The 16,735-nt window shown below is 44.5% G+C and overlaps 2 protein-coding genes and 1 pseudogene across 2 annotated transcripts; 2 read left to right on the forward strand and 1 right to left on the reverse strand.

Annotated features, from left to right (window-relative positions):
- The first annotated feature begins 493 nt into the window (after nt 1-493).
- Nucleotides 494-4,849, forward strand: LOC147331613 (CD276 antigen homolog). Its single transcript, XM_086294038.1, has 6 exons — nt 494-828; nt 2,039-2,377; nt 2,551-2,586; nt 3,382-3,666; nt 3,776-3,898; nt 4,349-4,849. Exons 1-6 carry the CDS (start codon nt 762-764, stop codon nt 4,435-4,437), a joined length of 939 nt encoding a protein of 312 aa, XP_086150164.1. The 5' UTR covers nt 494-761; the 3' UTR covers nt 4,438-4,849.
- A 314-nt stretch (nt 4,850-5,163) lies between these two features.
- On the forward strand, nt 5,164-9,247 carry LOC147331614 (uncharacterized; annotated as a pseudogene).
- A 2,525-nt stretch (nt 9,248-11,772) lies between these two features.
- LOC147331615 (butyrophilin-like protein 10) lies at nt 11,773-16,246 on the reverse strand. The gene is made up of 6 exons (XM_086294047.1): nt 16,051-16,246; nt 13,353-13,685; nt 13,212-13,247; nt 12,671-12,952; nt 12,396-12,524; nt 11,773-11,998 (listed from the first exon to the last, which is right to left on the reverse strand). The coding sequence occupies exons 1-6, from the start codon at nt 16,139-16,141 to the stop codon at nt 11,910-11,912; spliced, it is 960 nt and encodes a 319-aa protein (XP_086150173.1). The 5' UTR covers nt 16,142-16,246; the 3' UTR covers nt 11,773-11,909.
- Between the last annotated feature and the right edge of the window lie 489 nt (nt 16,247-16,735).

Raw genomic sequence — 16,735 nt, forward strand, 5'->3', positions numbered from 1 at the left:
CGAGTCCTCTGATACCAGTAATTTATGTTCTAGAATCGATTCTCATATTAAAATATAGATGTTTTAGTAATTTACGGCAAATTTGTAGTTTATCATTTGGATTGTCTACATTGGAAGGAACTACTTCCTCTTCCGCCTTTCGTAGTTTTAAACCTCGTGATCCACAAAACAGCATAAGAGTAAAAGAAGAACTGACTGCGTCACAGTCAGTGCGGAGCAGCGGCTTCGCTCATGCGCAATTCATTTGCAGTCTAGACGCACAGGCGTGAACATCTCCTGCCCTGATAGCAGCGGGGGGAGGACTATCCTCCGCCCGTGAGCGCTTTGGAACGGGCGAGGTGCCCACGGCAGCACTGCTGCTTGTTGAGAGTAAAAGCGATCCGCGCTTTCACGTCAAAAAGTCGTCATAAACAAGTCTCCAATAACACGAGAAAAAGTCGCCAGATTTGTCGCTAGTCGCTTTTTAGAAAAAAAAGTCACTAAGGGGTCTGAAAACTCGTTAAATATAGCGACAAAGTCGCTAAGTTGGGAACACTACAGGGAGCTGGTCGGTCGGGGAGATCGTTGGTCGTGGAAGGGGCGGGCCGTGGGCCGTCGTCGGGCGTGGAAAGGGGCGGGCCGTCGTCGGTCGGGGAAAGAGGCGGTCCGTCGTCGGTCGGGAACATTTCTGTCGGTCGGGAGCTTTTTTCGCCGTATATAAAGCCCGGTCAGCTCGCGCTCTTGGCCGATCCGTCTGCCGTTGCTTTTTTCAGTTTGCTGAAATGAAGTCTGTGAGGATTTTGTGCATCTGTCTCCTGACTGTATCTGCAGTTATAGGAAATGAAAAGTGTAAGAAAACTAATGACAGTAAATATTTAAAGCTCTGAGCGAAAATATTCTAAATTTCTGCAGAAATGAGGAATGCAGGAATTGGATCCTTTTATCGCTCACTTTAAGTACATCTGGGTGGTCTTACAGTACTTGGAGTAAAAGTACTTAAAGAAAACTTCTGTCTGCAGTTTTTGGAGCTCATTTGAAATATTCTGTTGCTTTCTGGTACAGTCAGCAGCGTTTAGTTTAGACTGATAAACACGGATCAGTAGAATACAATAGAATAAGGATGGAGTTCAGTGATAGTTGTTGGAGAGAAGCTGCTCCAGCAGCAGGTGAACCTTCTTCAGTATCCTGAGGAAATAAAGTCTCTGCTGGGTCTTTTTTTTTTTTACAATAGCAGCAGCTTCTCTGATCATTGAAGCTCCTCTTTGATGGAAACCCCCCAAAATTTAAAGCAAAGCACTCTCTACCTCCTCTACCTGAACACCCCTCTGTGTCGTCTCAAATCTATTTTTTGTATTGATTATAATTAACACTAAAATAGTGCTGTGACTGACAAAGTGGGGTTTCTGTTTCTAACAGTGTGTTAAAGCAGTGCAGAGAAGCTGTAATGACTGTAACGTCTCCAGGAATGTGTTTTGACAGACATCAGTATTATTGATAAGATTATGAGGATTAATGATGGTACACATAAATGTTAATGTGAGGAAAAATGTTATTTCACAGTAAGTTGTTTTATACATTTACATGAAACATAGTATGATAGATGGGCAGAACTTTGTAATTTGAATTGAACTTATTTAAATTCAGTTTCTAATGGCACAAAGTTCTGCCCACAGCACAGCTTCTATTTAGAAGTATTAAAGCAATGAGGACATGCCTTAAACCTGTATTCTATCAGAAGCAACCAGATGGCAAAAGTTTATCCCAAAAGGTTGATTCTGATCACCTGTTCACGCGCTTTCAGTTTCAGTTCAGTTCTCCCACTGAAAACGCTGCTTACAGATGAACAGAATCCACCTTTTGCCATCTGCTTACCTGGATGACTGAGCAGGCGTCAAGACGATAGAGCTGATCCTATCACAGTAGATTGTATGTTGGACTTATCAGTGACCTGAGCTACAGACAAGTGAAGTAAAATATCTGAACACACTGAGTCTGAGCTACAGTCAAACTATGAACTGCATATTTCAACATACTGAATCAAACATGCTTCATTCTTCAGGTCCAGGAGTCACAGTGGTTGTCTCAGAAGAAAGTGATGTCATCTTACCCTGCTCCCTCAGCACCAATCAGGACCTTGAACAGAAGCTCTTTGATTGGAGGAAAAAAGCACCAAATAAACAGGAGGTGTTCATGTATGATGGAGGCCTTCATTACAATAATGGACGTCGAGGTCAAGACGAGCACTTCAGAGGACGGGTCTCACATTTCCCACAAGAGCTGCAGTTTGGTAACGCCTCCATCATCATCAGAAACACCACGGTGGCTGACAGTGGAGACTACACCTGTGATTTTCCACATCTGCAGCCAGAACAAAGGTTCTGCATTAAACTTGTTGTTGGTGAGTAGAAAGCATCGTGAAAATAAACCCTTTAATAACTCTGCTGGAAGCTGTCACCTCATCAGTTTGTTACCTGAACCAAGAGATGCTCACAAAGGTGATGCAGAAACATCAGCTCCATCATGAGTTCATGATGCTGTGTGAAAAACACATGTTTAATTTTTGCCTTTCAGAACTCACCTTGAAAGATCGATCAGGAGAAATCCCAGGTGAGTGATGATGTCACTGATGTGTGCATCTGTAACCTGTTATAAAGTTACGTTGAAACCAAGCACACCATTGTTTTTCTTGTGACATTACCAATAAGTGTGATGTGTCACATGGCCCTCCTCCTATTGAAAAAACAAAAGTTGTATCCAAGATGGCCGACTTCCAAATGGCCACCGTGGTCACCGCCCATCTTGAGGAGTTTGCCCCTCACATATACTAATGTGCCACAAACAGGACTTTAATATCACCAACCATTCCCATGTTGTTACGGAGTATCCATATAAATGGCCCACCCTGTACATCAGAGGAGTCGGTGCTGAGCCTGACTCTGATGTCACTGAGCTCTACATGTGCAGTTTGTAGAGGCTGCTGTGTGGACTGGGATCAAACCTGTGCTGGTGTCCAAATGTGTGAGTAATGGTACGTTCCCTCTGGGGCACAGAGTCGTAGCACACAGAGCGCAGATGTAGAAATCAGTGATGTTCTCAGTCAAGCCTTCAGATTTCTCTGATCAGTCTGTAAGGTCACACTCTGGGTCACAGTCTAACAAATCAACCTGTCTGAAAGCTCAATAATGATGACATCATTTTTACTTCTGTGAAGCTGGACTCAGGACGTTTCCTGTTTGTGCTGATAAATGAAAGTCCTCCCAAACTCTGCTGTAACATGTAGTAAAGGTTGTTATTTCTCTGCTCTCACACACGATGTGTCGACATCTCCATCAGGAAAGAGAAGGACATGAGAGCATGACAGCACATTTGTGCTGTAACTGCAGCTTCATGCTGTGTTCACAGGTGCAGCTCCGAAGCCGTTTGTTGGGATCCTGAACATCAGCGAGGACGAGGCGCTGCTGAAGTGTGAGGTCAGAGGTGCTTCTCCAAAGCCTAAAGTAGAGTGGAGGGACAGCGATGGGAACATCCTTCCTGCTGAGGAGCCACAGGTGTCACGCACAGGAGAGCGCTATGACATCACCCTCCTCACCACGGTGACCAGGACAAACAGCAGCCTCTTCCACTGCATAGCCACGCAGGAGGAGATGGGCCATGTGACCCGTGATCAGATCGACGTGCGTTACTGTGGTAAGATCTTATTGTGTCGTTGTTTAGACTGTGTTTAATGTTTGTGTGTATCCAATGTGCTGTGTGTGGCGTCCTGCTACAGTCCTGCATGAACTTTCATGTGTTTCAGAGAAAACGTCTGAGGTGAAGTCCCACTGTGGAGTCGGTGTGCTCATAGGTTTGTGGTTTTCTGGAGTCGCTGCAACTCTGGCTCTATCTGTAGCTGCAAAGTGCATCAGAAAACACAAGAAAGGTGAGTCAGAATAATGGATTTATTATTTATGATTTATTTCATATACCTGTAAGGTTAGACAGCCATATAACAGATGATTTGATCAGTGTCGAGTTCACATTCCTGACATTTTATGTTTGAATCTTTTGCTTTAAACAGGAAAATAAAAACTCATAATTATTAATAATTAATAATCCTGGTGTACACACTAAGTCAGAGTGTGCACAGCAGGATTATTCTGATAGTTTCAGGCACGTTCATGTCAACATGGAGCTGTTCATCTTCACATAATGCCACCAAACTTTATCAGTTAATATTCAAGGTTCTGAGCATTAAATCATAATTTTAGTCTGACTACATGTTTTTGTACCACAGTTACCACAAACTGCTGCTTCTCTCCATCTGTGAGTAAAGCAGAGACATGATGTTATAATCTCATCCTTCATGTTCTCACTTTTTCTGCTTTTGCAGCTTCTCAGAGAAACCAGAGAGACGATCCTTCTAAGGAAGCTTGTAACGGTGACGCTTCACTCACAAACTGTTTAACGTCACAGCTGTAGTGTGTTTGTATATTTCAGGGAAATGGATTCATATCTCTGAGGTCAACATTACTTTTTTAATATTTCTTATTTTCATTCCTTTTATTGTTTTCTGTCTCGTTGTGTCTCCATGTTTCTCACTGCTGTCTGTGGAGTCAGTGAGATCATATTGATCATATCAACTCTGTTTCAATCCAAAATCTCAGCGACTCGAACCACAAGGAGCAGATTCACCACATAATGCCTTAAAAATTAGCAGAAAGCCAACTTTGAACACAAAGGCAGCTTATGAAATGTGGTAATAATGGCTGCTGTGTGTTAAAGTGGTGGTTATGAAGGTGCTGACTGCAGGTGCTGGTGATCCTGCACAAACTGGTTCTACTCTTGTAGATGTCAGATGGTTGTAAACATCAGTGCAGCAGAGATTCTTCGTTCAGGGAAACTGACTGTACGTCAGTGTGAAAGCTTTTAGAAGTTTGTTCACATCTGTTTGTTAATTTCTCAGGTTGAAATCTGTTTTTATTCAGAGTCATCAGCAGCTGTGCCTTTCACAGTGATGAAGTTTGTGCTGTTAAAACTCATAATGATGCATTTAAGAATCAAGCTGCTGTCAAAATGATGGATATTTTTGTGTTTTTCATGATTTTATGAAGCAGTTTGATGCTGATTTTATAATATTTGTATCGCACTTTTTAAAGTTTTCCAAATAAACACATTAAACTCTAAACTTGTGGCGGACCACCAGGTGGCTCCACTCACACACAAGTTGAAGGGAAGTGTGGGGGTGGAGATTTTGGCGCTGACTATATGTGAAGTTCTGTCAGTTAATAAAGTTGTTGGAGTGAGACACTGAGACCTCTCCTGTCGTTGTTACATACCTCCACATTGGTGACCCCTGTAGTGAACATGCTAAGGCTCGACGACGAAGCCAGCTCTGGCCTGGAAGCATCGGCGGCCGCCGGACCTTCACCTCCGCCGATGGCTGCGTTTGCTGTGGCGCTTAAATTGCCAGATTTTTGGCTTCACGATCCTCCTTCATGGTTCATGCACGTAGAAGCTCAGTTTGCTCTTCATGGAGTTTCAGCCGACGACACTAAATACCACCATGTGGTGGCCTCACTTGACCCGCTGTCAACCCGCCGTGTGATGACTCTCCTCCGGGATCCCCCAGCCCAGGGCAAGTACGCCGCCCTCAAGGGGCTGCTGCTGCGGCGTTACTCCCTCTCTGATGCTGAGCGGGCCGAGAAACTCCTTTCCATCGCGGGCCTGGGCGACGGCACCGCCCTCGAGCTCATGGAGAGCATGCTGTCCTTGCTGGGCGCGGAGGACGGAGGATTTCTCTTCACCCACCTCTTTCTTCGACAGCTGCCGGCTCCAGTGCGCGCTGGCCTTGCCAACTCCCCGCTATTGGCCACGAAGGATTACCGCTCCCTTGCGGAAGAGGCAGATCGCATCCTCCTGGCTACCAGGACTTTCGGCGTCCAGACGGTTATTCAGGACCCACCAGCGTTTTCCCCCTCCCCCTCACCGATGCTCCACGGGCCCTCCGACTCGTCCACTGTGGCCGGAATCGCTGCACGGCGGCACCGCGGAAAGGGGCTTTGTTTTTATCACCAGCGTTTTGGAGCGAAGGCACGGCGCTGCCTCCCGCCTTGCAGTTTCCAGACCCAGGGAAACGGGCATGTCAGCGCTCTGTAGCAGCCGCGACCGCTGGCAACAAGGAAAGGCTGCTTTTCTTAGAGGACTCACGCTCGGGGAGGCGTTTCCTGGTGGACTCCGGCTCACAGAAGAGCCTTCTTCCCCCGGCTGGCTCGGACAGGCTAGCTGAGGGTTGCGGGCCATTGCTAACAGCGGCTAATGGCTCTCCCATCAAAACCTTCGGTGAAAGGTTGGTGACTGTTTGCTTTCACGACCGTGACTTTCAGTGGAACTTTGTTGTTGCTGCTAGCTCTGTGCCTATAATAGGCGCTGATTTTCTTTGTGCTCACGGACTACTGGTTGATGTGGCTAACAGACGTTTAATTGATGCTGTGTCCTTTTCCTCATTACCCTGTTTGACTCGGGGTGCTCAGCCCGTGGTGCATGCTAACTCAGTAGATTCGGGTGACGTTTTTCAGTGTTTGCTTTCTGAGTTTCCCTCATTCTCTGTCCCCACTTTCTCGAGCACGGTGACGAAGCATGGGGTGGAGCATTACATAACTACAGTAGGGCCCCCGGTGTTCGCGCGCACGCGCCGCCTTGACCCTGCCAAACTGGCTGTCGCTCGGGAAGAATTTGCCACCATGGAGCATCTGGGCATCGTGCAGCGTTCGAACAGTGCCTGGGCTTCTCCGTTACACATGGTGCCTAAATCTGATGGTCGGTGGCGACCTTGTGGGGATTTCCGCCGTCTTAATAATGTCACGGAGAACGATCGTTATCCCATTCCCCACATCCAAGATTTTTCCGCCCATCTTGCGGGGACCTCGGTTTTTTCTAAGATCGATTTGGTACGGGGATATCACCAGGTTCCCGTGCGCGCGGAGGATGTCCCCAAAACCGCCGTAATTACACCTTTCGGCCTTTTCGAGTTTCTGCGCATGCCGTTTGGCCTGAAAGGTGCCGCCCAAACCTTCCAGCGGTTGATGGACTCGGTCTTGCGCGGGCTGCCCTTTGTTTTTGTATATCTTGATGATATACTGGTGGCCAGCAGCTCGAAGGAGCAGCACATGTTCCATCTGCGTCAGGTTTTTCAGCGTTTGGCGGAGCATGGACTGATTATTAATCCGTCTAAATGCCAGTTTGGGTTGCCCGTTCTCGATTTCCTTGGGCACCGTGTTTCCGCCGAGGGCGCGGTTCCGTTGCCTGACAAAGTCCGAGCTGTTTCGGAATTTCCGCGTCCCACGACTGTTAAGGCACTGCAGGAATTTTTGGGGATGGTGAATTTTTACAACAGTTTTCTCCCCAGAGCAGCACATCTGCTGAAGCCCCTTTATGGGGCGTTAAAGGGTAAAAAAGCTAATGACCCCGTTGACTGGTTTCCGGACAGCATCCAAGCGTTTTCTGATGCTAAGTCAGCGTTAGCTAATGCTGCCCTTCTGGCCCACCCATCCCCCTCAGCGCCAATTGCGTTGACCACTGATGCGTCGGACATAGCGGTGGGTGCGGTGCTGGAACAGCGAATCTCGGGTGTCTGGCAACCGCTCGCCTTTTTCAGCCGTACGCTACGTGACAGCGAACGCAATTACAGCGTTTTTGACAGGGAGCTACTGGCGCTCCACCTGGCGTCTCGTCATTTCCGGTTTTTTCTCGAGGGTCGTCACTTTACCGCATACGTGGACCACAAACCCTTGACGTTTGCCATGTCCAAGGTTTCCGATCCATGGAGTGCACGCCAGCAGCGCCAGTTGGCAGCCATTTCTGAGTTTACCACGGACATTCGGCACGTGGCTGGTAAATCCAATCATGTGGCTGACTGTTTGTCCCGTGTGCTGGTTTCTCCCGTCTTTCTCGGCATAGACTACTCCGCCATGGCTGCCGATCAGAGCGGTGACCCTGACATCCTCGCGCTTAAATCCACCCAGACGGGCCTCATACTGGAGGACAGACCCGTGCAGGACGGTGGTCCCCTCCTCGTCTGTGACGTTTCCACCGGCCGCCCTCGCCCTGTGGTTCCCTCTTCCTGGCGTCGTCAAGTTTTTGACTCGGTACATGCTCTCTCTCATCCAGGGGTCCGGGCCTCTGTTAAACTGGTCAGCTCTAAATTTGTTTGGCCAGGCCTTCGCAAATCTGTTAAGGAATGGGCGTCGGCGTGCATTCCCTGCCAGCGCGCGAAGGTTCATAAACACACCAAGGCGCCCCTGGAGCCGTTCTTCATACCCGGCAAACGTTTCGATCATGTGCATGTCGATCTGGTGGGTCCCTTGCCGCAGTCACAAGGTTTTACGCACCTTTTGACTGTTGTTGACCGGACCACCAGGTGGCCGGAGGCGGTCCCCCTGGCGTCCACTACCGCAGCAGTGGTGGCCAAGGCGTTTTTGTCGACCTGGGTCTCGCGTTTCGGCCCACCCGCGGACATTACGTCAGACAGAGGCCCCCAGTTCATTTCCGAGCTTTGGTCGGCCATGGCTGATGGACTGGGGGCTAAAGTCCACCGCACAACCGCATACAACCCGCAGGCTAATGGGATGTGTGAACGGTTCCACCGGTCGCTGAAGGCTGCCTTTCGCGCCTCCTTAAAGGATGGCAATTGGGTTGACCGCCTCCCGTGGGTTTTGCTTGGGCTGCGCTCTGCGGTTAAGGAGGATCTCGGCGCTTCCCCAGCTGAGCTAGTGTTTGGTCAGCCCCTCCGCGTGCCTGGAGAATTCTTGCCTGAAAATCCTCCTCCCTGCTTCGATCCATCGGTGCTCTCTCTCACCCCGCTTTTGCACTGGCTTCGGGTTCCTGGTCCGGTGCACCATTGCGTACCTGACACCTTTGTTCCAAAGACTTTAGAGACTGCTAAGTTTGTTTTTGTCAGGCACGATGCCCACAGGACACCGCTGCGGCCGCTGTATGACGGCCCGTTCAGGGTTATTGAACCGTGCCAGAAACATTTTGTTTTGGATTTTGGGGGTCGAAGGGAGACTGTGTGTGTTGACAGACTTAAACCAGCACATGTTCTTCCGGACAGTGATGTAGTGCCGGCCCAGGCCCCTCGCCGTGGCCGACCTCCTGCGCTGGGGTTGACAGTCTCTGGTTTTCCCCCCAGGACTACCCCCGGACCACCAACGTTTGAGCCTCCTCCTGCCTTTCCTGCTCGCCTTCACCAGCCTCGTTCACAGGATGGACCTTCCTCTGCCTGTTCTCTCCCTCCCAGGTTCAGTCGTGCGGGTTGTTTGCTTAGACCCAGGGTCCTGGACTGAATGGAGACCTGACTGTGTGTTCAAGGGGGGGTATGTGTGGCGGACCACCAGGTGGCTCCACTCACACACAAGTTGAAGGGAAGTGTGGGGGTGGAGATTTTGGCGCTGACTATATGTGAAGTTCTGTCAGTTAATAAAGTTGTTGGAGTGAGACACTGAGACCTCTCCTGTCATTGTTACATACCTCCACAAACTCAACTTTTTCTCGCTCAGCACCACAAAGCTTAATTATTACTGTCCATAAATATAGAAATCATTTGTAAATTCTTTTCAAATGATAAAAATAAAGATTTTAAATTGTATTTTTCTGATTTTGTTTAATAAAGAAGTGGGGAAGGTTTGACCATGTGATACAACTACTGCATACAGTTAGATCCATAAGTTCTGGGACTAATTTTTGGTAACCTTGCCTCTGCACAGACACAGCGGACTTTAAAACACTCAGGACTGATTGACCTGCACACTTTCAGTGGCGCCTACTGTGGCTCAGCAGTTGGGCCTCCTCCGCTGTCTCTGCGCACTGACACTTAAGCCCCTCCCTCTGCACTTGCGCTTCGGCCGCACTCGGTCGGTCGTCGCTTTCATCAGTTTTGTTGAAGTGAAGTGAAATGGTAGTTTTTATGTGCATTCAAAGTTCACCCTGCCAATCTTCCATTTATATTAGTGAGACATTTATTTCCTTTGCAATGTCCGTTTTATTTCTTTTTGGTTTATTTATTTCTGATGTTTGCGCTGTGGACAGTTTCAAATAAAGCGATAAAAATCTGAGTGGGAGAGGCAGATAAATACAGATCACAAGGGATGAAATTTCTACACACACACACACACACACACACACACACACACACACACACACACACACACACACACACACACACACACACAGTGAATCACACCCTGAATGAGACGAGTGGTGTAGCGCTATTTATTTACCTGGCGGCGCACACCACGCATGCGCATGTTTGATTTTTCTCTAGCATTTTCAGAGTGAATTTAAGAACATAAAAAATCTGACATTTCTTACACGCAGCTTCCGGCTCTCTCCTCTTTAATGTGTTTTCTCTCCTTTTCCTTCTCTCCCGTGGAAAAAGCTTGGACAGCTTCATGTCTGCTGGGACGAGGTGCTGAGAGTGGGTCACTTCTGCTGTGTTTAAATTAGCAGTCATGTGACACTTCTTTGAAGAGCTGATGATCAAACTGAGGCAAAGCATTTAAAAACAGAATGACAACATCAAGTGCATCAACACTTTTCCAAAACTCAAATTAATCCAGATACAATTAAGAATCAGACAGAAATCCTCTTGTTAAATGGCCACAATCATATTATTAGTGGCTCAGCAGAAACATTTACACACAAACTGGAGATATGAACAATACACAGAAGGAGAGGCAGACTTGCCAGATAATTTTTAATAATACAATAGGCTTCTATACACACCTGTGTTTTCACTCTCAGGTCTGAAGTTGTCTTAGAACTACCTTTTCCAATATTTTGGATATAAAAGGGAGTTTGGAGATCGGCCTGTAGTTAGTGAGCATTAGGGTCAATGTTGTTTTTCATAATAGGTTGTACAACAGCATGCTTGAAGACAGACTGTATACAACCTGATGACAACGATGCATTCAATGAAAGTAGGACCTATAATATGTGAAGCTCCGGGGGAACCAGAGATTTTAAGATGATCAATTATAGCAGCAAGAAGAATTGTTTTATTTAAAAACTCTGACACAAAATTTGTTTCACATTATTATTCACCAATTTATTTATTCAGTTCTACACATTATATATAATCCGCCTCTCTGAAAGTGCAGTGAGAGGATCTGTGAGGTTTGGTTGATCATATAGTTTAATACATAAGAACAGCATCTCTTTTCTGTACATCAAAAACAGCACCTGCTTCAAAGACCACATAATGTTGCAGTTATAAATATCCATACAGACACAATAGCTATAAAAGACAGTTTTATGAACACAATGTCAACAGCACCTCATTCATCCTTTTTTATATTAAAAAATACTTTGTCTTAAAGTCCAAATACAAAAAAGCAACAGTGCTAATAATAACATAAAATAAATTAATCTCATCAAGTTCATGTTCAGGTTACAACCAAAGGTTTTCAGGAAGCTTTGGTTTGTTCTGATCACCATCAGCTAAAAGTAACATTAACCATTATTAAAACCAGCATCACAACCTGCTTTACACAATAATAAAATACACAGTATAAAAGAAGCAACATCTGGACTGCAGCTGGGCTCTGAAATATGTCCTCATCACTTTTAACAGTACAAACATCATAACTGTCACAGCTTCTCAGATCTCTGAATAAAAACACAGTTTTCCTAATCCACTGTTAGGATCACACAGCAGGACTCTGCTCGGCCTGAACACCACCTCAGGTGTCCTCGTAACTCGCTGCACTTTCATTAAAGCTTTTTTCTGGTTTTGTCAGCTTACTTCTCACTCAGAGTGGATTTAACAGCTGACGTTTCACAGCCCACAGTGAGCTCACAAAACAACTGAGACTACAGATGAGTCGATTATGTTGACCTGAGATCCAAACGTAACTGAAATGTACCTTTGTGCACACATCTGTGTAACAGCTGTGATGCTAAACAGGTTCTGATTTGAGTGTCAGCTCTGTGTCACCGTTCTCAGGACCCTCAGACGTCTCTGTGCGTCTCGGTTTCCTCCGAAAAACTACAGAAGAAAAAAAAATATATATATTACATACAGTCAGTTTACGATATTAAATGTAAACTAACTTTAATTTCGGTGATCACAGAGAAAAACGAAAACAGCAGATAAATCTGATAAAATAAAATAAGACACATTTATAGCTAAACATGCTTCATAGAAGAAAACTGAGACACGGTGGCTGTAAATTTGGTTGAAATCAAAATGTTTGTTAGTAACTGCAGTTTTTTCATCATTTTTAAATGATAAATAAATCTATAAATCCAAAGTATCAGCTGTAAAACCAGACGATATCTGAATCAAATGTCAACAATTTGAACACAACATTGGTCTAAGCATCTGTTACATGGATGTCTACGTCTGACATGTTCAAATAAGTGTTTTTATTATTTACACTTACCTCTGCTGATGCGATATTTGACTTTAATTATAAGAAAATAAAGAAGTAAAGTTGAAATTCCTCCAGAACACATCCAACCTATCAGCGAACCGACTCCAGGACTGCAGGACTTCACCTCTGTCTGTTTCTCTGAAACATTAAATAAAAGGTTGATGCAGCCTCGCTGGATGCAACAAATACACAACTAAACCTTTTAAACTGTGCCAAGAAATCTATTGAAGAATAAAAAGATCTGATAATTACAGTTATTATAAAACAACAGAAAAAAAACTTACGATAATGCAGGTAGATCTGTGCATCAGTTTTATGGCTGAGCTCCTCCTGTGTGGCTACACAGTGGAAATGCTCAGTTGTTGTCCTGGTCACCGTGGTGAGGAGGGTGATGTCATAGCGCTCTCCTGTGCGTGACACCTGTGGCTCCTCAGCAGGAAGGATGTTCCCATCGCTGTCCCTCCACTCTACTTTAGGCTTTGGAGAAGCACCTCTGACCTCACACTTCAGCTGCAATCCGTCCTCGGTGGTATTAAGTATCCTGATGTCGGGCTTTGGAGCAGCACCTGTGAACGCAGCACGGTGGCAAAGAAAGGAGGAAGTGCTGATCTTTAAAATCACCAGTGTCTATGTTTATCATTCATGTGAAGTAATTGACTCTCATCCAGATAATACTGTCCACAGCAGCATAACAAACCAGGTTCAGGATCCAGCCCAACTGAGGTTTATCACAAAGGACAGTTTGAGATGATCTGTTTGTTTCCTAAACCCAAACTGGGAGCAGCTCACACAGATTACAGACACTTCAATGACATCATCACTCACCTGCGATTTCACCTGATCGATCTTTCAGGGTAAGCTCTGCAAGGTAAAACATTTAAAATTATTTTTTTAAACCACCTGGTTCAGGTAGAAAAATGGTCTTCACCATTTTTTCCAGGATGTTCTCCAAAATAAAAGACTCACCAACATCAAGCTTTATTCTGAAAGTTTTCCCTTCCGGCTGCAGATGTGGAAAATCACAGGTGTAGACGCCACTGTCAGCCAGCCTGGTGTTTCTGATGATGATGGAGGCGTTACCAAACTGCAGCTCTTGTGGGAAATGTGAGACCCGCCCTCTGAACTGCTCGTCTTGACCTGGACGTCCATTATTGTACTCGTCACGAGCAGCGTACAGGAAAACCTCCTTCTGGTCATCTTTCTTCCAATCAAAGAGCTTCTGTTCCAGGTTCTGATTGGTGCTGAGGGAGCAGGGTAAGATGGCATCACTTCCTTCTGAGACAACCACCGTGACGACTCCTGGAACGAATCATATTTTTTATTCTTTTTAAAAAAACAAAAAAAAAAGAGCTAAATACAACATGTAGATCATATAGAACACAGTGAGCACACACATGCCATTTCAGCTACTCTGACATGTTTACATCATGTTAGTTAGAAGACACATTTATTTGAGAATATTGAGAATATATTAACAGTTGAAACCAAATATTTACATATACTTTAGGGAGAAAACATAAGAACCTTTTTTTTTTTTTACTGTTAAACATCAATTTAGAGTAAACGTTTTTGTTTTAGATAAATAAATATTGAAATATCTTTTGAATTAGTTAACTGTCAGAATAAAGAGAGACAGAGCGGTCTATTTTTTATCACTTTCTTCAAAGTTATAAGGGAGAGAGAGGAACAGAGATGGAACAAGAGCAGGTGAGACACATGTTAGTCAAATGGTTGTTTGCCAAAACTCATCAGAACATGTATCTCGTACCTAGTGTAACTTTCTAGGTTTGTTATTTTTCAAGTTTTATATTTATTAAGTTATGCAGGGTTGTTTGCACAACAAGACTAAATAATTATATAAACTTTTCAGAGTCTAAATACTGTTCTTTGGTAGAATTAAAAAAATAAGTGTAGTTGAATTGAAAGCCTTTATTGTCATTATACATGGTATAACGAAACTGGAAACAGCTCTATAAAAGTGCACACATGCTTATAGCACATTATAAAAACTATACAATAATAGTGCAGGTCTATGATGATTTTGTTTTGATTCTGGTTCTGAGTAAATCGGTGGGAATTGGTGGCCTAAAGTAGTCCTGATTTTGAACTGTTGTAGTCCTGTTTTAATTCCGGATCAGTTCTGGGTCTGGTTGAATTGGGGTTTAGTCCTCGTGTCTTGATAGAGCCCTGATTTTGTTCTGCCTTGCTGCTTAATTAAAAAACTAGTTTAAGATGTCCTGCATATGTGATATATATTTTTCCATATATGAAGTCATTCTTTTTTGAACAAAACTCAAAACACAGCCTAATAAATTTTTCAGTCATTTCCAATCACTGTTGATAAATATAGAAATCATTTTACTTTAGTAAATTTTTTTCAAATAATTTAAATAAAGATTTTAAACTTTCATTTTTCTGATCTTGTTTAATAAAGAATTGGAAAAGGTGTGACCATGTGGTACAACCATACGTTTTGGGACTACTTTTCGGTAACACTTGCCTCTGCACAGCCACAGTGGACTCTAAAACACTCAGGATTGATTGAAGTGCGCACTTACAGCTTCCATTCAGCGGCACCTACTGTCGTGGAATTACACTGATTTTATACACAGCATCTTGATGCATTCTCAATCATCCAAGAAAGTAAATCTCCAAAATTGCCAGGATTTATACATCAGGGAAACCAAACAACCTCTGGCGAAGCGGATGGCACAGCACAGAAGAGCCACCTCGTCAGGCCAGGACTCTGCAGTCTATTCACACCTACAGGTCAGTGGACTCTCTTTCAATGATGAGGATGTACTGTAACATCCTGGACAGGGAGGAACGCTGGTTTGAGCGCAGAGTCAAGGACGCCATTTACATGAAAAGGGAACAACCATCTCTGAATCGAGGAGGGGGCCTAAGGGTACATCTGTCACCATCTTACAATGCTGTGATTGCAGCCATTCCCCAACTCTCTGTGAATGGGACTCATGGCCATTGATCAGTGGTCTTTGGTCAGTGGTTGTTGATCAATGGTCATGAGAATTTGCATAATTATGATTAAGGAACTGACCTCCCAGCCCTTTGTTCCCTGAGTGGGCTGGTTTCAGTCATTATGCAAATGTATTGTTTATAAGATCAACTTTTGGAGGTTTATACAGCAGTTTGGGCCGTAACAAAAACGTTACACATGCAGCTGTGACGTCACTTCAAAGTTTAGTTCTGAGGCAAAATGTGTTTTGTTTTTATTAAACGTCTCTTTGCTGGTCTGAACCAAAGTCCGGCTCACTGCTGTGGGTTCAGTCGGACTCTGTCACGCTGCTCAGTGTGAACTCTACGCATCAAAACACGAACTACAGAGCGTCTTACAGACTGACTCCTCCGTTAATCATTTCCTCTTGGAAGCCACAAAATGAAAAGTCCTTTTATTCACGAGAGCAGATCAGGTGATGTCAAAGAGCCGAGGCGACACGAGGAGAGGACCGCAACGATTTGTGACGCATATTTTTTTATCCAGAGTTTAATTGGTTTGAAAATGTCTCAACAAAACATCACATCGCTAAAGTTTGAAAGACTTTAAAACAAACACAGCTGTCTGTAATAAATGAGTGTTGACGGTCAGCTGTTGTTATTCATGTATGTAAACATCATTTGAGAACTGTGCTGATTCGCTTCTTACCGTCTTCGCGTCCGGTTGTACCTGCAGACAGAAGAAAAAAGTGCACAGACGGAAGGATCGCGATTATCAGATTGATGAGTTGATGTATCATGACGGGGAGGCTGTAACAGGCAAACTGAACTGTAGCGCCTGACGAGTCGAAAAAGTCCGATCAGATCGAGTTTATTAAACACTAAAAACTACAACTTTAAAACTCTCGCTGTGCACACCAAACACACTTCTGCACAAACACAATGCAACAAAGCACAGGGAGGGCTTTAAATCTGTGGGCGTCACTGCTACTGTACGTCACGCGTGATTGTGTTTTTTTCTCCTTTGCAGCAGAGCAGCTTCCTTAAACTCTCATAGTTTAAACAGTTTAATTTAAAGCTCTGGTTCCATTTTTACATTATTAAACTTTCTTCTTTATTAAACCAAAAACGATCTCCTTCTCCTGATCCTGTTTGACAATCACGAAGTATCATAAAATAGTCAAAAACACCAGGGCAATGTTTTTAAAGAATTCCAGTTTTATCAGAACAACAGTCCAAAGGTTTCATTTGATTTACAAAAATCGAAAATATTTAAATAGGAGTGTTTTCCTGATCATACACTTCCTCATGATCACAGAGCTGAAGTTAGAGACCGAAACTAATCAAGCTGAATCTAAACCCGAAATCTTCCCTTAACCGTGTAACAATAAGAT

The sequence above is a fragment of the Aulonocara sp. 'chitande type north' Nkhata Bay genome, linkage group LG5, assembly GCF_057382095.1.
Source record: "Aulonocara sp. 'chitande type north' Nkhata Bay isolate Kocher_YH1m ecotype deep benthic linkage group LG5, A_spYH_male_GT1.1, whole genome shotgun sequence".
Lineage (NCBI taxonomy): Eukaryota > Metazoa > Chordata > Actinopteri > Cichliformes > Cichlidae > Aulonocara > Aulonocara sp. 'chitande type north' Nkhata Bay.

Excerpts from the sequence above, each read along its gene's own strand:
- LOC147331615 (XM_086294047.1), bottom strand. The coding sequence starts at position 16,141 with ATGATACATCAACTCATCAATCTGATAATCGCGATCCTTCCGTCTGTG. Across the intron at positions 13,686-16,050 it reads TACAACCGGACGCGAAGACG|GAGTCGTCACGGTGGTTGTC; the intron begins GTAAGAAGCGAA and ends GATTCGTTCCAG. Across the intron at positions 13,248-13,352 it reads CAGAATAAAGCTTGATGTTG|AGCTTACCCTGAAAGATCGA; the intron begins GTGAGTCTTTTA and ends TTTACCTTGCAG.
- LOC147331613 (XM_086294038.1), top strand. The coding sequence starts at position 762 with ATGAAGTCTGTGAGGATTTTGTGCATCTGTCTCCTGACTGTATCTGCA. Across the intron at positions 2,587-3,381 it reads TCGATCAGGAGAAATCCCAG|GTGCAGCTCCGAAGCCGTTT; the intron begins GTGAGTGATGAT and ends CTGTGTTCACAG. Across the intron at positions 3,899-4,348 it reads CATCAGAAAACACAAGAAAG|CTTCTCAGAGAAACCAGAGA; the intron begins GTGAGTCAGAAT and ends CTGCTTTTGCAG.